Source organism: Seriola dumerili, unplaced genomic scaffold (genome assembly GCF_002260705.1).
Source record: "Seriola dumerili isolate Sdu_G_001 unplaced genomic scaffold, Sdu_1.0 BDQW01000302.1, whole genome shotgun sequence".
NCBI classification, from domain to species: domain Eukaryota; kingdom Metazoa; phylum Chordata; class Actinopteri; order Carangiformes; family Carangidae; genus Seriola; species Seriola dumerili.
The window spans coordinates 155082-178350 of NW_019174557.1; the positions used below are offsets into that span (position 1 = coordinate 155082).

At 41.6% G+C, this 23269-nt stretch overlaps 1 protein-coding gene across 1 annotated transcript in view; it reads right to left on the minus strand.

The window, feature by feature from the left end:
• The window catches only part of LOC111231518 (adhesion G protein-coupled receptor L3-like), an 82689-nt gene that overhangs the window by 26192 nt on the left and 33228 nt on the right, over positions 1 to 23269 (minus strand). The window contains exons 6-13 of the mRNA XM_022758636.1: positions 22308 to 22354; positions 20410 to 20448; positions 13599 to 13745; positions 13365 to 13520; positions 11219 to 11322; positions 10129 to 10314; positions 8355 to 8393; positions 2221 to 2404 (exon numbers count right to left, since the gene is read on the minus strand). Of these exons, the coding sequence (XP_022614357.1) occupies positions 2221 to 2404; positions 8355 to 8393; positions 10129 to 10314; positions 11219 to 11322; positions 13365 to 13520; positions 13599 to 13745; positions 20410 to 20448; positions 22308 to 22354 (902 nt within the window). The remainder of the gene's footprint in view (positions 1 to 2220; positions 2405 to 8354; positions 8394 to 10128; positions 10315 to 11218; positions 11323 to 13364; positions 13521 to 13598; positions 13746 to 20409; positions 20449 to 22307; positions 22355 to 23269) is intronic.

Genomic DNA, 23269 nt, shown 5'->3' on the forward strand with positions numbered 1-23269 from the left:
GGAAGGAACTCGAGCATGAACAAGACAAAGTCATGTTAGAAGAAGTGACTTTGTGGAATCCTATCTGTCTATACTGTCTGTGTTTGATAGGAACCAAATGCAGTAATGTTATCACCACATTGTGTGACTTAAATAGCTGTGATTTTCCTTGCTTACTGATGTGAAAGTGAGCAAAACAAACCCTCAGAGCATCATTTGACATTCCACCACCACCATTTCCCTCAAGCACGCTCTCATCCAGTCTCATTCTCTACTCATCATCTTCAGTTCTCTCTCTTTTCCTGCTCGTCCGCCATGACTTTTCATGTCTGATTGAGTGACATAAGCCCAGCGGATCCTAGTAATGGGCGAACGGTGTGTGCGAAATTTTGAAATATTAAATCAAAAGCGGGGTAAACAGGAGGATAATCAAGGGAAACATAGATGCGTGCAACTTGCTGGTCTGGGTGCAGATGAAACGATGGCTCACTGATATATCATCATCTAGAGGCATGAAAAGCAAAGAGGGGCTTTTGCTCTCCAGTATCTCTGCTTTATTCCATGGCCCAGTGATGAGAGGATCGGTGAGAGAAGATGAGAAGAGATGATGGAGGGAGGAGAAAGGGAGAGGGAGAGAAAGGGGATGTGCACAACGCCATAATAACTAGCTTTGTTCTGCTTTGTCAATTCCGCCTACAAGTGGAGGGAAGGAAAAAAAGGGAAAAAATTATTGTCTCTGGCAAACAATTCATCCCTGCTTTAGAAGCCTCAAGGGCAGTTTTCCCCCTGTATTCTGTTCGATTACGATGGCTCTCTGTGGAGTTGACCCTTCAAAGCCTCTCACACAACAACCTGGACCTCTTCATCGTGATCTCTCTTTGACAGCTTTATGCACATGCTTTACATAATAGAGCAGACATGCAAAGCTGCAAATGCACGTAGTGTATTGCACATTTTTCACAAGCAGTTCATAATCTGATATTATATATAAATATATATATACCTTCCTCATACCAATAATATGTACAAGCAATTAACTAATCAAAAGAATGAAGTATTGTAAAACCAGGATCTAAGTTACAGGTTATCGCAGCTGATCCACTCATGAAGGGGAAGGGCCGCTCCGCATATAAGATCAGATTTTGGCGGTATTACACATGGTTGTCCTTGACCCTACTTTAATGTCTCATAAGATAACAGATTTCTGCTCTGTTAATTCACACACACAAATTATTAATAGGACAGAATGAATCACAAAGCATTGTACTCAAATGATCAAACATTTACACCTAAAACGTCTTGTCCTCTTTAACAATCCCTCTTTAGAAGTGATAAAGTACTTCAGAGAAAACGCACAATGTTGCATTAAGTATTACAGAGATGTTTAGTATGTTTATTCCATTGAACAAAATTTCTGTCAGTGTTTTATTGTTGAGTACATCGTAGCTTGTTTTGTTTGTTTTTGTCTGTTAACCTGATTTTCATGTAGAATGCTAACTAATTTATCGTGCTATTAGACTATTCTTTCAATATTCTTTTAGTTCACCTTGCAGCTCAGCTTCATGTGCACAAAGTCTTGCTCTCATCCCTCTAAGTGATGAAACAACATTATTCTGCCTTATTTCCAGTCATGTCCACTCATGTCCATTCACATGTACAGCATGCGTGTGTGTGTGTGTGTGTGTGTGTGTGTGTGTGTGTGTGTGTGTGTGTGATTAACCACATGTAAGATGATGTTATTTTTTGAGGCACTGTGAAGTATACTTTGTTTCTCGTTTGTATTATAAAACATAGATCTGAGGCCGTAGATTCAGTAATGCCTGCTGTCAATGTTGCCTCTTACTATGATATTACATCATATTCTTAGATCTTTAGCAGCCTGAGCTGGTTAGCGTTGTTATAAAATCTGTAAAAGCAAAAAAAAACTAAAAACTGTGAAATGTAAGAACTACAAAATAAGGGCACATTCTAGAAATTCTTCCCTCTATTACTTTTTATTCAGGTGGAGTCAACTAAACAAAAGCTTTTGTTAGGGTTAGGCTTTCGTTCTAGCTGAGCCATAATTTGCACATTCAACACCTCAGACATGCCCAGTGCAGTCACAGCCCTCAACACTCAACCACTGTTCTGATCCACTGTAGCAAATAGAGGTTAAGTGCCTTGCTCGAGGGCATCTCAACAGGCTTCTTGACAGTCCGGCTGAGTTTACAGGACGGGAAGGTACCATAAAAATGTACTCACGGATGTTGTCAGTGGTCTCCTGCACAGTGTCAGTCTTGAGGAGGTTGTCAGCTAGCATAAAAGCCCCAGTCTCCACAGTGTCAAGGAGCAGAGTGGCCGAGTGCAGCTGCTCGCTGGTGGGCAGCTCTCTCCACGCTGTCTGGGCTCGTGGCTGCAGCAAATTATTCACCGTCTCCACCATAGCCTGGGGCAGCAGTATAAAACACGGAGGTCACATGGAAGGAAGCGAATGCACCAAATGCCAATCACTTTCAGTCAATGATGCTAATGTGAGAATTAAGGCAAATATTAATACAAACACCATAGCTAGCAGGCTATGGGATGCAACAGTGAGAATGCAGTCGCTCGTCATTTATCATGTTGATAAGTCATGACAACAAAAAATGCAATGCATATGTGGCATTCCCATGCAGACATCACAAAGGCAAAAACATAGAAGCTATTAAATAAAAAGGTACATTTTCAAAGTTGTACTTCTAACTTTGTGATGTTCATTATCACCTTTTTTTCCTCCACAAATCTCTTTAAAAAAGGATGTTGTGAAAGAAAATCCATCACAGATGTTCTAAAAAATCAAGCTAAGCTAATTAGCTGATTGCAATCACCATGTGTCTACACCCCCAAACCTGGTTCTTTTTTTTCTTTTTTTTTTCTTTTTTTTTTTTCTCAAGCAACAGCCTTATCTTTGAGTTGGAAAACTTATGCTTGAGGGTCTGAGAAGAAATTAGAGTTTTATCAGATAATGTCTGCTGGGTCATATCCAGCCGTGCAGAACAGTTTTGAATCCAAAAATATTACCAAACTAAACGGAGAAGAGTTGGCTCGCATAGATGAAAAGTTCTCTGTGAAACAATACTTATTTTGTCTCCAGCTCACATTCCTTTATGCTCTTAAGAATTCACCTCCTCATTTTCAGACATGAACACCACACATACGCAGATACACACATCTTAAGAGACCCTGGGAGAGATAAAGAAACAGAGAGAAAAGAGAGCCAGCGGAGAGAGGGGGTGGGGGGGAGCATGGGAGAGCGATAAAACAGTCCAGTGAGTCCATGGTGACAGGCGTCCACTGGGAACAAGGGAGGCAGAAAAGCGAACACAGGTGCTATCAAACACACACATCTCACACTCACACAGTCTGTCTCTTTATTTTCTCTTTCTCTTGCTCTGGCTGTAAACCACACTTTCCACATACGCACTCTCATCCTTCACTCATCTCTCACTCTTTCAATGCTTCTCTCTCCTAAGGAGGGTGGATGGGAAAGTGGAAGAGAGGAATACAGGTGCCATTATACAAGCAAAAGGGGGTCTCCAGTAGGGAATTGCAGGGGCAGCAAGGAAGAGCGAGAGACATCTGTTTATTGGAATTCACACATCAGCCATTTGACTTCCTCTCTGCCCCTTTCACTCAGGTTTAGGAAGAAGTGAGAGACCAGGTCGGAGGAGGGAAGACAACAACAGCGATTGTAAAGAAGTAAAGTGTGTGTTTGTGTTTTTGTGTGTGTGTGTGTACACGCTGTGGGTAGGGAAAGCATCCTTGATAGCGAAACCGAGTGTTGATGGCATGTGCTACAAAACGTGCAGTTGGCCCCTGGAATCAGAGCTAATCCTACCTGTTTATTCTGGGGGTGTGATATCCACATGTAGATACAGTATATCACACACATGAAATGGGTGCTTAGTCAACAAGCTAATATGATAATATTATGTCCTCTTTTAGCACTAACAGCTAATTAGCTGGGATGCATATCGGATGAGTTTGGGAGGGCTACATGTAAACAAAAACTAATTAATCCACTGCTTCAGCAAACAACCAAAAATAAGCAGGAGTGGATATGAAGCACACACAACACATACACTTGCAAATCTGTTTCTGTCTCCATCGTTCCACTGTGACAAAAGACTACAAACTTTAAAAGAAAATTCTGCTTTATTCCAAACTGGATTGTTTTCTTTATTTATTTTCTTTATTTTTTTAGTTTATCCCATCATTTCTATCCATTATGATTAGTACTCAACAAAGTTGGGATGAGTTGTCAGATGTTCAAGGAGGTTGGGTTAGCCAATTGATAAAACATTGTCAGCAATTTTGATGAAGTCACATACCAAAGAGAAATGCAAAATGTGCTGGAGCCAGCTTCTCAAAAATGAGGATTTATTGTTTTTCTCCCATTTATACAATTGTAAATTGCATATATATTTGGGTTTTGGGCTATGTGTTGGATAAAAAAAGCATTTCATGTCTTGGTCTCTTGGAAATTGTTGTGGGCATTTTTCACAGTATTTTCAGAATTTTTAGGAACTAAACAAATAATCAATTAATCATAAAAAACAACCAACTGAAAATAAAAACAATCTTCAAATGCAGCCCTTAAACAAAGTTGCCCAAACTGCCCAAAGCACTTTATTTGGAGGTATAACAGGAAATGAGCACATCAGAAATGTCAGTGATAGTCCCTCATGTCACAGTAAAGCTGTAATTAAAATTTGATTAATTACAGTAATTCCTTTAACTGCCAATAGCAAATCAAAAATGGAACCCCAAATCTGATCAATGGCTTTTTAACACAGTTCACTTAATCAGGCTTTAAAAGCTGGTCTTACTTTTTGCTCTTGACAATTTGAGTTACCATGTTGGCAGGATTCCACTGAATTTCCACAAAGGCGCGATAGGTGTAAGTTCAACCAGGAGAACAGTCTGCAAATGGATAGCAGATTTTTCCAAACCGTAGTGTGTGTTTATTAATGTGAGCATTTGCCTTTGTTTTGTCTCCTTCATATTATTTCAGCTCACCTGTGCATGTGTTTGGAACCTGTATATTTGTGTGACTTCTCATGTTTCTCACCCCATCAGCTTTAGCAAAGTCACCATGTTCCCAGCAATTAACTTGGCGAAGCCCAAAGTTAATAGTCCTGATGAAGGAGGAATGATGGCCGACATCACATTGATGAGAACCAGTTTGTTACAGAATTTCCTTAAAACTTCCTTCAAATGATTTTTGTTCTCATCTTAATGTACTGAGTGTGTGTATGAGTAAGTCCATATGCACTGACACACATGACACACATATAGTGAGCGTGTGCACTTGTTTAATATGAAAATATGTGTGTTTGTATGTGTGGGTGTGTGTGTGTGTCTGTATAGTATACGAGATGGGAGGCATGTGTGCTCCTCTACGTGTGTGTTATGTGCTGCTGTGTGTGTAGTTGAGGGTGTGCACAAGGGGCTGGGGGAAGCATTGCAGTGCATCATTCTGCTCCACTTGCTGTACAGTAGCAGACCAGGCAACAGAGAAAGACAGGAGCGGATGCTCTGTAGGCGCAGCAGATATGACAGCAGTGCCACTGCTTTCCATTCACTCACGCTGGTGGTGCTGCTCCCGAACGCTCACTTTGATGTGTTTCAGATAACCCCCCTTTTCTACTCTCATTAAACTTTTCATTGCTTTTTATTGAACTTTTGATTATCTTGCATTTTCAATTTCATATAATTTTTTCATTGAAATTTAATTCTCTGCTGCGGAGATTGCATCTGTAGAGGAGAGAGATAGGTAAGGAGAATAAGGGGTGTGATTTCCTTGAGGTCCAGACATCTCCACATCAGAAAGTCAGAGATGGAATATACATGATTGTGTGTGTGTGTGTGTGTGTGTGTGCGTGGGTGTGCCTGTAAGCTCTGGTGCAGTTGGTGACATTTCTATCCGCACAAGTATGAGGACTTGAGGGCTAAAATGGAGACAGGTTTTTTTTTTTTTTAGGGGTCTTCAAAGAGGGGAGAGACTCTGCAGAGACAGATAAGGGTGTCGTTTGTGTGTGTGTGTCTATGTGTGACTATGTATTACAGAGCAGACATGCGCGTGTGTGTGTGCACGTACACACAGCATGCACGCACACGCACACACAAACACACACATACACACACCAGTAAATGGGGCAGAAGTGAAATGCTTTGAAGCGTTGGGGTGATCCAGCGTAAACAGCAGCGGCAAGACAGACTAGAGCTGGGCTGCTCTACTACTCCCAGCTACAGAGGGAGAACGCGGGCACAAGCGCATGTGCATGGATGTACAGTATGTGTACACTCACGCACAGTAAGACACACTTTATAAAGACAGAGTTGGGATGTTAGAAGTATGGAAAGGGGCGAGAGTAGAGGAAAGAATGGATTTTTTTTTTTTTTCTTTCACTCGCTTGGCTGAGCTCCGAGAAAGTGCATGTTTTGAAAATGTTTTCATCAGAGAAGCAGGCTTATCTGTCAGCTGTTGTTGGAGTTTGTCTTCCCTGACAGGGCGAGATTGCAGCTAAATCAGGCTTTAAATTCACAGCATGCCATGTTCTGACCCGCCATCCATAAATAGAGGGCAAATTAGACATTGTCATTGAACATCACTGTCTCCTCACTGCCCTCTTTATTGTTTTTCTCTTTCTCTCACATTCCACATTTCTGTTTCTGTGACTCTTCTCGTTCTGTTTAATCCCTCCCCATCCTCTCTTTCTCAGTCTACCTTGCAGACTCTACCTCCCTCCATCAATCCACCCTACAGCATCAAAGCCTCTCCACACCACCAACTTCATCATGAATAAATTGCCAATTTAGTATACATGAAACGAGTCCCCAATTCCCCAAACGAAGTGAGAGAGGAGGAGAGATGAAGTGAGAGGCAGAGAAAGAAAAAGGGAGAGAGAGAGAAAGAGAGAGAGAGAGAGAGAATTCAATTATTTTTTGTCTCCATTAAGAACCAAAACCTCCTGCCCACTCTCCTCACTTGGCAATTAGTGCTGTAGATAATTAACGAGGAGAGGGCAGCACCACACCACATCCCTAATCACGCACATTTCTATCTGGCAGAGTAAGGGACTGTTGGTATAATTTTGTTTCACATTACTAAGGCTAATTATATAATCGATCACTCCCAGCCCCCTACAGTACCCAAGGTGTGTGGGGGAACATTTTGATTTGAACCTGTGACTAGCTTTCTGAAAACCGCCACTCCTTGGAATGCATCATTTATTGGATTAAGGAGACACATCAAAAAGGTCTGACTGTTCTGATGTGATGGCATAAGATCATTGTTGAAAATATATTTATATATTTCACGGCGTGTGCGTGAGCGTATGCGTGTGAGCGTGCGTGTCAGCCCGCATATAGTCCTAAGCCATGTTCTATGATGTGACATTGCTGACTGTTGCTGACGTTAAGACTTTTCAGGGGAGAGTGGAAAAAAGCCTGCATCAGGAGAAAAAGAGCTAGCCCATCAAGGGTGTGTGTGCGTGTGTGTGTGTGTTGGGGGTGGGTGCGCAGACAGAAAAAGAGAGAGTCTGCAGTCTATGTACAGCACATGGATGAGGGAAGGTGGGGTCCTTTGATGTTCTGTATAATGATTTTAGCTGACCAGAAACATGCCTAAGTGATGTTAGATTTTCTGTTCACGGTGTGAGCCCGTGGCATCAACATGAACAAACATCAATACAAGCAAACCAACAAGGACGAAAAATGCATTCTGAGCCACAAACACAAGCTGGTATTATTTTTAAGGCACTGAAGCCGTGATCAAGCAATGTGCAACAGGATATCCATCATACTCAGTTCTTTCTCTCTGATACAGCAGCAGAGAGGACATTTCACTGAATAGAGATGGATAGCGAGTCATTTGGTTCCAGGTAGGCCTGTTTACAATTCTGCAGACAGAACTGCAAAATAGATGAGCTATTATTGATATTGATCATGGCCTCTTATCAGTACCATTGATTTGTAAATGCAAAAAACAAAAAAAAAAAGAAGAAGCAAAATTGAAAACAAAAGAATGTCAGCAAACCCTTTGAGGAGACTAAAACTTCATTATCAGACACCAGTGGATGGTTGCCAGTGACTCTGATGCACACTGTAGTTCAGGACCAGAAGAGACCTGTTTAATGACCGACCTCCTCAAAGAGTTAGGATGCAAATCATAAAACAACTGCTGCAGCATAGAATTAGAATTCTACGTCGAGCGTTGTAATGTGTGAGCGCACACACACGCAAGCTTGCTTTGCGGATTACATGCTGAGTGTGAAGGAAAAAAAAACAAAAAAAAAACACATGTGGGACTATGGTGTGGCGAAGTAATCAACAATACCAGGAAGCGGAAATACCTGTGTGAAAAACCTGCAGGACCTTTCTCTCTTCTGAAGCTGCAAATTCAAACAATTCAGCTGTTAGCGATATAACACCTCTCAATCATACACACACACACACACACACACACACACACACACACACACAGACACACACATACACATACATAAACATACACACACACACACACACACACACCACACACACACACACACACACACACACACACACACACACACACACACACACACACACACACACACCAGAGCACACAAAGGCAGTCACACCCACTTCATTAACATTGCACAAAAAGACTTTGGCAGCTGAAATATATTGTTATTCTCCTCACTCCCCTCCTTTTTTTTTTCCATTCCATCTCCCATAACCGTCTTTCTTGCCTCCTTTTTCTCCTCTTCCTTTCCTTCTTCTTCCAGATTTTTTCATAATCTCCTCTGTTCCTCCTTTCTTTTTCCTAGTCATTCTCAGTATCTACCGTAAAGTGAATTGATGGCATTTATTACTATGCAATTCGTGCATGATTGGTCATATTTGATTTCCTAAGGAAAATTTGCATAATAAGCAGGCATATTACTCAATTAGGTATATATAATTGGGTCATTATTGAAATCAAGGGGAAAGCTTTCCCTCTTCTATGGAGGACCTTTTTTTTTCAACAAATTCAACCTTTAACACGTCATTTGGTCAACAGCAAAACATATTAATTGATTCCACTCACACATGCTCAAGTATGTATTCATTTCACACATGTCACTGAATTACTTAGAAGGAGCAGAGGAGATGTAAAGAGTGTGATAGAAAGGGAAGGCAGAAAAGGGAAAATAAAGCAGACCTAGTGATTCAGATGCTAAAGCTTAAAGGGAAAAAAGCCAGTGACTGTATAAGAGGTGGCAGCAGCTGTCAATCTGGCTGCTAAACCCCGCCTGTCACTGTTGACCTCAGCAGAGACGATCAAGAAACAGTCAGTCTTCCGGTCAGTCAGTCAATTGGCCAGCCAAGCCAGCCAGTCAGCCTTTCCCCAATGATTTAACTCACTTTAATTGAATGCCTACATGAACAAAGAAATTCTTTCCTTGTCTACCACTGTAGTAAAACAGATCCTTTGCATACTCAGGATCGAGTTTCCATTAATGTAATCCTGACATAAGCGCTCCAGCGTGCTTGTCGACAGCATCCTCATAGCTGTAGCTCAAAGACTGAAGTTCATTGAACAATGAGCTATGACGTAAAATGTGTCCCAAGCCTGTTTTCAACGCAAGTACTGTATGTTTTAATGAGAATAACTCCCAGGGCGAGACAGAGATTTTATTAAATTTCAGTCCTGATCTGAAAAGAGTTGAGGAACCCTGCCAAAGACTAAAAGCAGTTATCTATCACCCATTATGTTAAGCAAAACTTGTTACAAAGACTCGCACACAGAGGAGGATAAAAAAAATGTTTAAAAGCAGCTATTTATCATCTGGAAATCCACTGTGTTATGTATAGTTCTTCATCAAACTCTGCACACAGAGACTTTTCTAACCCCTGAAGAATGAATGCAAGACAAAAACACCAACCACTGATGCTATTCATCTTACTATTAACTTGAAAGAGTCCCTCTATCTGTTCTCCTTTCTCTCCCTTGTCCTTCTTTCTTATTTTATTCCACTTTCTGTCATTTACCCTCGCATCCTTCCCCATACCAGTGCCTGCAAGAAAGCCTCACTCACTCACTCACTATGCATTAACATCCCAACACAAGTGTGTCTTGAATCTTAAATCTTGAAGCAGTACCTTGGTGAGGCTGCGGGCAGCGCTGTCCTTGCCCCCGGGGGTGAGGTTCCTGAGCTGGACGTCCAGCAGTTCGACCAGCTGGGCCATGGCCCGCACTGTGGATGGCACATCGCCAGGACGCAGAAGCCCTTTGGTCTGCTCTGCCAGCTCCCTGGCTACAATCGCTGCCGTCTCACCCGAGCGAAGCTGGGAGCCAAACACAGTGACGGGAGAACAAAGTCAAGGGAAAAGGAAGATTGATGGAAGCAAAGAAGTCAGATGAGGTGAGAAGGGAAGGAAAAGTCGGGAAGAGGAGAAAAAGTTAGCAAAAGTACGAAGAGGACAGCGGGAGAGAGGAATGAAAAGAGTGCAGTAATAGACAGATGGAAATATTTAAGGACAGGAGAGGAAAGACAGAGAGGTAAAGGTCAGATGGAGTGAGAGAGTTAAGTGTAGAGGAATGGAGATGGGGGTTGAGAGTAAGGAAGAGATGTGGGACCATAAAGAGCAGAAAAAACAGCAAATAGGTTAGCTGAAGGGGCAGGAGGAAACCAGGCTTTCATAAAGTGTTCATAAAGACATTTAATAACTCTTTACAGAAACAACTCCTAATTTAGCACCTCTGCTCCAATGCTGATTTCACAGGGACCATTTGCCATGTTTCATCTTTTAAAGAAAACCTCTAAAGCCTTTTGGCTCATGTGAGAACAGACACAAAGCAATAAACTGGAACTGTAGAAAGTTACTAGGCCAGCACTTTCCAGAATAGAAGTATCTTAAAAAACCTGAGAAAGTAATGTTTTCCTATGCAGGACCAATTGATTCTATGCAGATCATGCTTTCATGATGCCTGTTAGCCCATTATAATAACAGGAGTGTGTGACTGAATGACCTTACTGGACATTACTATTCCCCTACGGCTATATAAAATCTCTCAGATCTCAAACACGGGTTAGGGATAACAAATGAAGATGGATACGTGGCCTAAATCTCTCCCTGTGGTCAGTGCATCTTCATGCATGAGAAATTGCTCCAGGACTATCCATAATACATATCCTAAAACTAGGGCTCAATAGTACCCATGACGGCCAGCAGCAGCTTTCAGACTTACTTTCTGCATGATGTGGTTGACCCAGGGTGACGTGCAGTTGCTGAGGTCAGGGCCTTGAGGATCCCAGTAGCCCAAATGGGCCATGCACACGTATGTGGCCACGCCTGCAAAACAAGCAAAACAAACAGGGTAAGACAGCATTGACATTCACCAGGAGACACAAAGTCTCTTGAGGTGCCCGGGGTTCACTAATCAGATTGTGTGTGCATTTTGTGTGTGTGTGTGTGGCTTGCAGTTGGAGGATTGAGGAATCAGCTTTGTCATGTGAGCTAATTGATTAAAACGGAAGAATTTGTCCTCAGGAAGTGTGTGTGTGTGTGTGTGTTGTGAGAATTTATACTACTCCACTACATTTTCAGAGGGAAATACATATATTTCACTTTGTACCAGCCCCTTAAGACCCCTTAGATCCTACTCTTCTCCATCCCACTCAAAATCAAAATCAAAGGGTGGCTGAGCACGCTGTGGAAAAGTTTATCCCTCACTGTCAGGTCCTCCCCATGCACTGCCACTTTGAAATCTCGTCTTAAGACCCATCTTTTTAAAATTGCTTTGGAGTCTTTACAGTTATCATTGGGATTATGTGACTGCTTTCATTTTATTTTGTGTATTCCACCTACATCATCAATCTATTTATTTTCATTTTAATTATCCAACTGTTGAGTAAAGTTAAATCAATTTATTTATGGAGCACATTTAAAGACAACAAAGCAACGTTAAGTTTTTCAGAATAATTTAAAAATGCAATTAAACAATCAAAATGAAAATGAACTCACAATAATTAAGTTTTTAATGTCCTTTTGTAATGTACTTTAGTCAGCATTCATCATTTTTAAATGTGATCTATAAATATTTTGACTTGACTACAGCTAGCAGCTAGTTACTTTACAGGTTAAGGTTTCACATGCAGGTATGATCACAGGTTCAGAGGATGGTACATTTCTTAGTGTTGTTTTTATTTTTCTCTTTAACCAGAGATGTTCCGATATATTTTTTTCCTTTCCTTAAATAGCTGTATCAGCTGCATATACTATTAATACGTATGGGTATGTATGGATGTGATATAATTGCGCTCTTCCTTTTTTACAGTGGAAACCGCTTATAGCGATCAAAAAGCTTGGGAAAGATTCATTCCTATACAAATGCTGTTGAATAAATAGCCTACAAAAATCAAGTCGTCTGCTTAAAGTGTTCATTTTATGTGTTTTCATGCTTGACAACATATGAAAAAAGAATTCAAAACTGTTGTTGCCTACTACCGCAAGTTGTCATTTGCTAAGGCCCCCCAATTTACTATTCTGACTGACTCTCGTCTCATCTCACCCAAGCGGCAACCTCCAAGGCTGAAAATGAAGCCAACACGGAAGTACCACACACCTCTTATTTGCCCATTTTTGGATTAGCTGGAAATTCAGCGAAATCAGGCACTGCCAAGATGGCGATGGCAGGGCAGCCCACTCTGAGCTTCAAAACTGCTCCTCAGAAACCTATGGGTGACGTCACGGAGGCTACGTCCATCTATATTTACAGTCTATGGTCTCACCATGTGTATCTCACTCACTGACTCAAGTCACAATGATTGGCTGAGTAGCATCACGTGACCAGTGCCGTGAAGGGATAGAAAAACTGGACCAGTTAAAACAGAATCATTTGAAATGTATGTAAGTTATAGTCCGGGTCTGGATAGGACAGCATATGGGTCTGAACCCGGACCACAGTCTGCCTATTAGTGACCTCGGCCAACGGTTAATGTTACGCTATTTACCAGAATACACTGCACAGTGCAACTTCCTCTTTTAAAGCAGCGAAAGAGGATTGATTTCTGGGAAAACTGCTGTTTTATCTGGGTGCAAAACTACAATACATATCAATCCAGTATTTTCATTTTCATCATTTCCGATACTGGTATCGGAATTTGAACACCTCTATATTTAACTATGGCATTGATATTCTCTTTGTTTTGCACCAAAGAACTCATGACTATGGAGGGAATAATGAAGCATATACAAAAAATCCTAATTAGCAACAGAAAGACACATTGCACTGGACAAAGCTTTCACATACATTTTAACCACTGCTTCACTGCTCCTATCTCGCCTGTTCCTCTTTACATTCTGCTATCCCCCAACCCATGCATCCTTCTTACCCAGTGTCCCTACAGGACAGGGCTGCTTGGCTGTCTGGCCTTGCTGTGTCCGGGGCCACGATATGTCGGCTGTCACCCTCGGGCTGCAGAAGTCTTGCGGAGGCAGAGCAGGAGGTTGTGGGGCTGCTGGAGGGACCTGCACTGGTGGAGAGCGTCCTCCAGCTTTCTGGTTGGTGTCAGGAATCTGATTGGTGTCAGAGGATGAGCCACCGCCAGGAACCAGAATGGGCTGGCGAATTGTGGTCGTGGTTCGGTACCGCTGGCCGGGGGAGGTGGTGAGGAGAGGCCTTGGGGTGGTGTAGTAGGGAGGAGAACGAGTGGTGGTGGTGCGGCTGGTAGACGAGGAGGAGGAACCCCCACCACCAATTGGACCTCCTCCTCCTCCCCCTCCTCCTCCTCGGTTAGGGGGGGTCATGGGAGGTGGGCGATAGTCTAAACAGAAAAGAGAAAGAACAGAGTTTAAATTCACAAAAACACCGCACCTGGGTTCCTAAACCAATAACCAAAATGTGTTATGCAGATTTGTGGGTCCCAACACGACTGGAGTGCCGACGTTTTTTATGTGCTCTGGATGCCAGCACAAGAGTTCAAAATGTATTCCCTCGATGAAAAAGTAAGAACAACAGAGTTTAAAGAAGTGTGATTGAGCAAACCATCTGCATCATGCGTCATGTGAGCAATGGCCGAGCGTAAATAATATTACAGTGACTGACACAAACACATTTGAAGGCACTCATTTACACATCACTAAATAGCTTTGACAGGGAGTAGCTCATGTTTCTGATGACTTCCTATTTTTAATGTTTCACCCCTTGTCAGTGAGGTCAGATGCTATTTTCTTTATCCATTTCTCCCAAAATCAGGACATGTTTCCAAGCAATTCAGTCAACAACAGTTACTACAGAACAACATAAATGTGTGTGCTAAAGTGGTACAATAATTGCATTAATGTGTAAATCCAAAATCTCCAAGCAACAGCAACAATTTGTTTGTCCTGCGAGCGTGCACAAGGTTACCAGTCTTTCCTATGGGACTGGTACGCAGTAGTGGTTCTTGCTGCCTAACCTGGCAGAAAAAAACATTCTTTCAAAGTCATGCATGATTCATAAAACCATGACATCACGTGAGGCAGAAAGGCCACTTAAATACGTATGGCACACTCTTTTATTGTCAATATTTAATTGTAAAAAGGCTCAATTATTCACATTGACCCTGTTCGGGGGACAGAAGTAAAGAATGAATGGATGAGATGATGGGAAGAGAGAGGAGAAGACCACGTGCTTGTGAAGCGTTACAGTGTCCTCTCGTGAACATACAATACCGACTTGTCTCTCTCCATCTGCTCATTGCTTCCAGCCGCATGTGGTACAAATCAATATTGCAGGATCGAAAGTTGAGTAGATGGAAATAATTATTTACACTTTTCCTTCACTTTCCCTTTGAATTATTTTATTGGTCGCAAATCATTTGGAAGTCATTATGTGCATTATTGCATACAGGTGGAGCCCATTTTCTAAAGCTGCATCTTTTCTTGGAAACAAAGCAGGGAATAGTTTAATCTGTCACTGCGAACACTTGAACACTTGAAAAAATATGTAAATTACACTCAAGAACATTTTTAGAAATGTGTAATTACAGAAAACAAACCCACAACCTATGTGTTAAATTTAAACCTGCAGAGGCTCCACATTGTGCTAATTAGTATGGATAGCTCCTTACTTAATTTTTACACTTTATAAACGTTATTCTTTTGCATCTGGTTAGACACAACTACAACTGAGTGACACTTGCAGGCCTGTACAGTTAGCAACTAGAATTACTGTATGAAGCTGCCAACCAATCAACTTGCAGGAAATATGGTCACAATCTCCCCTTCCTGAGTTACAAGAAGTTAGTTATTGGAGTTACAGCTCCTGAGTAATGTCCAGAAGTGTTTTTGCAAAACATTATGATGTCACAGTGAAGTTGATAATCATCAAAATATCGCCACTTCATCATTTTAGACATTTGTGTTACATTGTGTCATAATTAGCCTATGAATTTTTGAGTTATAGATATATATAGATTTTGATTTGTGAGGTCACAGTGAGCTTGACCTTTGACCTTTGGATACCAAACTCCAATCAGTTCATCCTTGAGTCCAAGCGAATGATTGTGGCAGATGTAATGAAATTCCCTCTGGGTGTTCCTCATATATCGTTATATCGTTAACAAGGGACAGACGTGAGGTCACACTGACCTTGACCTTTGACCACCAGAATCCAATGAGTTCATTTTGGAGTCCAAATTTGAAGAAATGTGTTCCTGAGATAATGGGATGGACAGACAGAGAACCTGAAAACATAATGCCTCCAGCCTCAGCTGTCGCCAGTGAAGACTTATAACAACAGTGTTGTTTATTTTCATCTTCCTATTAAAAACCCATGTGTATTTCCTTAAGTACACATAAAGGCAAGCACACAAACAAACAGAGAGGCAAACAGACATAAACACAGAGGCAACTCTTTTACATCACCAAACTACTCAAATATGAATTCTCATTATTTCATGTTATGCCACTTTTATAACAGAAATATATATTTTAGAATCTTAGGTTCTGTGTTGAGTTATTACCTGAAGAAAACCGAAATCTGAGAGTGAAATACTCTGTCCAGAAAAGCCGAACTGGGCTGAACTTGCCTGAAAACTTTTTCCTCACCAGCTCCATGCCAACCTGCTTCTATGAATTAGATTTCTCTTTTTCTGAAGAGTGTGCATTATATTGCCATCACGCTGCATGATTCCTGGGTAATGAAGTCCTTCGAGCTCTAAAAAGTTCTGCTATCACTCAATGCCAGTTGGAGTAGCAAACAGTGTGAAGTTGCTTTGTGTCGCTTTAAGTCTGCCTTGATGTTAAAACTCTCTGTGATTTTTGGTGCCTTTCAATGGAAAGCGCAGGCACTTGTGTTTCTCTTTCCAAGGCGTTGGTGCGCCTTAGGCGATAACATGTACTACATGCCGGTCATTGACATTGAAGGGTTACAAAGTCGTTTCTCAATGGAGCTGTATGTTTCGCTCAGGGAAGGGGTGTGATTGTATGAATATAGACTGCATATTGTCAGAGTACAATCAACACGTGCTTGATCTGAAAGCACCTGATCTCTGTATGGTCTGATATGGGGTTTGATGTACATTGAATTGGTTTCTTTTTGTCGTTTTTTGAGGTTGGAGTGCGAGGTGCGAGTTTGGAGATTGAGGGGTGTGTGTGTGTGTGTGTGTGTGTGTGGGTGTTAAGGAGTGGGTGTTTATATTATTTAATGTGAACTGAAATTGTCCCTTCCTGTGGATTTTGAGTAATTAAAGACTCTGTCCCTCTCTCTGTCTTTCTCCCGTCCTCTGTCAGTCTGTCTGGGTGACTGACAGCGATGTAACATCCCGCTCCTCCCGTACGTTCTGTTCTCTTCCTCCACAATTCAATGGAGTGTTTCCGTACCTAAACTGTGCTGCTCCCCGTTCCTGAATCACTGCCGCCCTGCCTCATGCATTCTCCACGGAACATTGCCATCAATCATGCGTGGCAGCAGTGGCCTAGGGACTAGCTGTCAATCTGCGTGTGTGTATGTGTGTACTTATGAAACAGTGAGTGTTTGTGTGTGTGCCTATCTGCACTCAAACGGGAAGCTCCATTAGGGGCTCTGCCACAACATCAGAAGAGTAATGGTGTGTGCGTGTGCGTGTGTGTGTGTGTGTGTGTGTGTCTGAGGTTGATGTCTGCTGTCATTTGAGTACAGGGCAGAAAACACAGGGGCTGGCAGCTTGGGGTGAGGTAACACAAAAGCCTGCAAGCATCACAGACAAGGGGCCACAGCACTTCACTGCCCATGCATCTCTATCTCTCTTCTTTGCTCTGCTGTTCTCTTGACATTTTCCACCTGATTTGATCGCTCACTCCTAACTTTTTTTTCTTCACTTTTTGCCACCCTTTTTATTCTACCTACTTTAACTTCTAGCTCTTAATAGACACTCTCTCTCGCCTGCGTCTTTATTTTGTCCTCCTTTGCTTGCTCTTCTCTTCGCAGCATTTAGACGAAAAAAACAGACTCGTAATGTGATGAATTTATCAACGGCATCACTAAGGATGCTGCGAAAGATGCTGTGGGGAACTACGGGAACATGACATAACAGCTTCATGAAACATTTATGGAGAAAAGGGCTAGAGGTTGTACTCACGGGGACTGACATATCTCCCTGCGTTTAAGCTTAGGAAGCTGTGAGTAAATGCGTTACGACATCTTCATGATGTCAGCTAACCTAAACGTTGCGCTCTTCGCAGAGACAGATGCCACAAGAACAACCGTGTGACACAAAGCAAAAACACAGTCACAAAATCAGTACAAGTTGTTCACTTAAGGATTTTACTCTATGCCCTGCACACGCTTGAGGCTGACATATTTTGACAGAAGTGTTTAAGGAGAAAAACTAAGAATCATATTACATATATATGTGATACTTCATGTCAACAGCCTCACTGGAAATTGTAAGAAATCAATTTTCTGCACATCTTTCTGCACTGATGCTCTACTGTTCTCCACCCTGAGAACAAGTTACTTCTGCATCATTAACCATTCTATTAAACACTGGGCAATAAGCTTGAAATCAACATCACATAACCATCTTTAAACATTTTTGATAGAATAAACCTCCAAATAAATTTGGAAATTGGGAGGTTGCACCGGAAATGCAGCAAGATCACATGTAAAATCGAATTACTGTTTAATGTGATGAGTTGTGCTCCACTGTTGCATTAGACAATAATCATCAAATGTATAAAACAGAACCCTCAGTCACCCTCAGTGTTTTTCAGCTTTTAATTACAATTCACTTGGGATAATTAATTTGAAAATTATTTGTTTGTAAAACAGTAACACAATATGAGCATATTATAATGATACAATACCACTAATGCCTGATATGTCCTAATTATATTCTAATCTACTGGTCAAATACAAAAGTTGTTTTGTTTTCTGTGGTTAGTGAGAGTCAAAGTCAAGAACGACCATTCAGTCTCAACCTAACGTGGATGAAAAGGCCTCAAATAGGCTCAGAAAAATGGAAATGTAAACATTTAAAATTCCATAACATCTGGCAAACCCAATCTGCTGGAACAGCTACTAAGAGAATGATGAGTTTGCTTTGTTGGCCACTCTATTCTATTCTATCCTATTCTATCCTGTTGTGTTTGTTTTCCTGACCTGTAGCGAGCCCAGGGGAAGGTGAGACAATGGCAGGCTGGCAGTAAACTTGTTCCTGGAGTTGTCTATCTGACTGTCACCACACTGGAGGGGCCACAGAGATGCTGTCAGTCAGCCTGGGATGCTAGCACATGATCATCTGACATGCAGACAGGCAGACAGTGTGTGTGTGTGTGTGTGTGTGTGTGTGTGTGTGTGTGTGTGTGTGTGTGTGTGTGTGTGTGTGTGTGTGTGTGTGTGTGTGTGTGGCGATGTTTTTCTGTGTGGGTAAGACTGCCTGTCTCTGCCTCTGCTCTGTTGCCGAGAATGCTCCTGTTGACTTCTCATTCGGTAAACAGAGGGATCGTAAATCCACAACACAAAAGGTAGAAGGCAGGGAGGGAAAACCAACTTCCCCTGGCAAGTTTCCCACATTGTCAGAAAAAGAAGTGGACAAACACTGACACTGCAAGAGAGAGGAGGAGTGAAACAGAGGCAAAGAGAAGAGGAGGATTTGAACAAAGAACAGAGAAGTTTCACAGAGCTGAGACGGAGTGTCTATTATACGTCTTTAATATGCAAGATGATTAGTTTCTTGCAGTTTCCTTAAAAGTTATTGCCTCCTTGCCTCTACACTCACACACACACACACACACACACACCATTCTAAACAGTCGGGAGGAATAGATCCAGAGGGGTAACAGCAAAATGATAATCTGACTGGAGGGCACAAAGCTTTCTAGGCTGGATAGTAGCACAGACATTGAATAGGGCTGCATACTGCGATAACGCACTGCCCCTATGGCTGGAGAGCACACTCACACACACACACACACACACACACACACACACACACACACACACACACACAATCACTTACAGACACTTACTTTTTGCTCACTTGTGCACCAAGCAACACACACACACACACACACACACACACACACACACACACACACACACACACACACTCGTTGAACAGAAATTTACTTAACGTTACTTACGTGCAATGCAATACACACGTACACACACGTACACACACGTAAACACACGTACACACACACACACACACACACACACAGGGCTTGTGGCGAGTGGCTCGAGCCTGCTGATAAGACAGAATGGAGCACTTCAAAGCAGTGATACTTGGAGATAGAAAACAACCTCAACTAATAGAGCCTCCCTCAAAATGGCTGCCAGGCACAACCACGTTCCACATCTAATGTTTCCCATACAGACACATCACCGCTCAGCCCTGCTGGCTTACCAGTTGCATAATCATGTCATCCCTCTGCTGAGGTCGGAGACACCTGCAGCAACTTTGCCAATTACATGCCTCGTTCTTAATCAGGGGAAGTTCCCTTGTTCAAAGCAAGAAAGCTAACGGGACAGACCAATTTTGTAAAAAAGTTTTTAATAATTTTTTGTTTTTCTGTTTCATAATGGAAGGAATCATCAGCATATTCCTTTAATGTCCAGATTGTAGCCTTTGCTATTCTAGACATGCATCAAATTTATGTCAATTCTGCAAGGGCAACAAGTATAAATATACAGCAGGCATCCAGCAAAATCCTATTACTGTGTTAGAATGAGAGCTGTAGCCTCTAGTAAGTGACCCTGTGGCTATTCAATATTTTGTTCCCCATAATTTATCACCATGCCCCATCATTTAGAGATTAAGATGGTATCCACTCTGTTGCCCTCCTGCAAATTTTCTATTTCAAAAATGAAATCTGAATAGGACACAGCTATGGCGACACGCTCTGCTCTACTCTGCTCTGCTTGCTGATCTCTTCTGTATTTACTTCCTGCGAAGCTGTGGGCTTCCCTTACACCCCTGTCGTCCTGGCTAGGCCTGCTTAATTTGGCATCTGCTGTTTGGCAGAAGGGAGGCAGTGCGGAGGCCAAATGCAAGCAGAGGCCTGGCTGGGGCAATCCAATCGATAAGGACACACTGCAGGCAAGGAACAGGTGCACCAGACTCTGTGAAGCAGAGTTCAGTCTCTGCTGAGATGGCTGTGTCGTAATCTATTTGGGGGAAGAGGGAGATGGGTGGAGAGGGAGATGGTGGAGGCAGTGGAGGACAGAGGTGAGAGCAGGAGTGTAGACGTAAGGTGTGAAGGACACTTTCTTTTTCATACTTTGTTTTGATGAGACTGTAGATGTATGACTTTGACCATTTTATATTCGAAATGAGATCCAAGAGGACACATATGAAAAGTTCTCATTCTAGGATCAACAACTAGAAAATGGCTTTTTACATTTATTTTTTGACATGCTATCCCAAAATTAGCAGGATAAAATTTCAATTTCAGAGGTTTACACTTTGTAAATAATCATAAAAACATACTGAGTAAACCTGCAATCCTTTTGCTAGAGCTGAATTCCCAGTGGTGAACAGCTCAAGGATTTTACATACAGACAGTATGCAGCCTCACAAACACAAACAAACACATACAACTTGGTGTGACAAGCTAGAAATGTATTGAGGGTGAATCTAATCAGTGATCCAGTGAAATAAGGTCCCTACTTTAGACATTAACTCTTGTTACTGTCTCCAACTCAGGAAATGTTGTTTCTAACATTCCCAGCACTGCTTAGCTACGAGGAGAGGAGAGGAGTGGAGAGGATGGAGTTAATAGGTGGAGAGGGGGTAAAGACAATAGATACTCCATGCTTGACTTCCTTAGGAAATGGAACTCTGTGATTCAAGCCATTAAGAGTTCAAAGGTGAACCTTTAAATTTCTGTAAACTGACAGAGTGGCAGGAGTGGCAAGTAGAGGTCAACCCTCTGTGTAACTGTGTATTTAATGGATTACAATAGAATGCCAGTGTTTGATTCCTCTCTCTAATTACGACTGAAGACTTTTGACTTTTTTTATAAGCATTGGGTTTGTATTAATTGGGTTTTTATTTGTGGTTACAAGGACTGAACACTTGACTTCTGTGTAAAAATGGATTGAAACAGTGACCACGAGGGTAATTGGCTCTCTGGAGATCTGTTGTTCTAGGTATTGTTAAGAGGCAAACTGTAAAGTTTGAATTTGTATATTTTTCACTACTGATCACGATTTTGTGCAGCATTATTTAGAGTTTGGGGGAAATGAGCTAAACAGTGAGTGTAAAGCTTTTGCGGTTAATTCTGAGCTACAGAACTGTAGAAACAGCTCATGTGTAAAAACACCGAAATAATCTCACACAGAGGGAATGCTCATGCATGAGTTGTTTTGATAAAGTTGAGGTCATTATTATGAAATTCTTGGAATCTATTGTAAAACAGTGTATTATCATTTCCCTCTGATTAACATCTATATACTACAGAACAAAAATATCTCCAGGGCTGCTCATTACAATTTTCCTTTCATACCAGTTTCAGTGTGCTGGTTTTATCCCGTAGAATATGCAATCAGATTATCTCACCTGAACTTCAGAATTTAAGTAGATCATCACCTTAAAGGGCTGAAGTGAAACAGCTCTAGAACATAAAGTATTTGTAAGACTTTGAGTATAAAATTTGCACCAAAGAAGAAAGAACAAAAAAAAAAAAAAAAAAAAAAAGTTGGGAGAGAAGAGAAAATGAGAAGAGAGAGTGAAACACAGATAGGAAAGGCCGTGTGTACAAGATGGGATCTATTCGTTTTTAGCCCTGTTTGCCCCTCCCTTCCCAAAGATGCAGATAACATGAATAATTTTGCGACTTTGTTGGGAAAACTTTCTTCAGTGTGGCAAGGCAGACTGGAGGTGATAAATTATTCAAATGTTTCATTGGAGCCATGCCGCTTGCGTAGGGCAGGCCTCTATAATATGCATGTAAGAAGACATGATGAAACAACTCCATAAACAGTAGAGAGTGAGAGAGTGTTTGGGGAGTGTGGGGTAGGAGGAAAGGGTGATGCAGAGAAAAGTGACTTTGACTCTGTCTTTATGTAGGCATCCATGCGCTAGGCCTCTATAATATATACATCTAAGAACGCTCGATGAAATGGCCTTGTGTGATGTGGGAAGGGGTTGGGAGCAGAAAAGGAGGACAGATTAAGCGAGAGATAAGGACGACAGAGTGAAAAACACTCAGAAACATAGAGTAAAAGAGAAAGATATATGAGAAGGGGAAATATTGAGATTCCTGACATTGTGAATGTTTGTGTGAGAGACAGAGATAAAGAATGGGGATTTAACAGACAAAGAAGAAACACAAACAGACATGTGAAACAATAACTGCAGAGAGGCAGTTCACTTTCTTCTTAAGTACCAAGGGAAGAAGAATATGCATTTCAAAAAGATCATTTTCTGCTGCACGCTGAATCAACAATGTGATGGAATACATGGGAGGAAATCTTTGTATTGTCTGTTGGCCTAAGGTGAACTAAACCTTGATTTAGTTTCTTCTTCTTCCTCATGTTGGACATTTACATTTTTCAATACTGAGGTCAATGCCTTATTTCTTTCAATGCCGTATACTCTGAGGTGAAAATAAAGAAAACTTCTCAAGCATCTTATTTAATCATAAGCATCAATAGTAGAGCTCTGCAGAAATGTCATATTACAGTATTGGCAAAGTTATGACTTTTGATATTTCTGAAAAGCATTGAGGTTTGATCATGCGGCAAGGCTGAAAAATGAAGCCAACACGGAAGTACCAAAAAAACTGCAGTTCTTTGATTGGCTGCTTGAGGCTGGCTCCAAGAGCAAGTCAA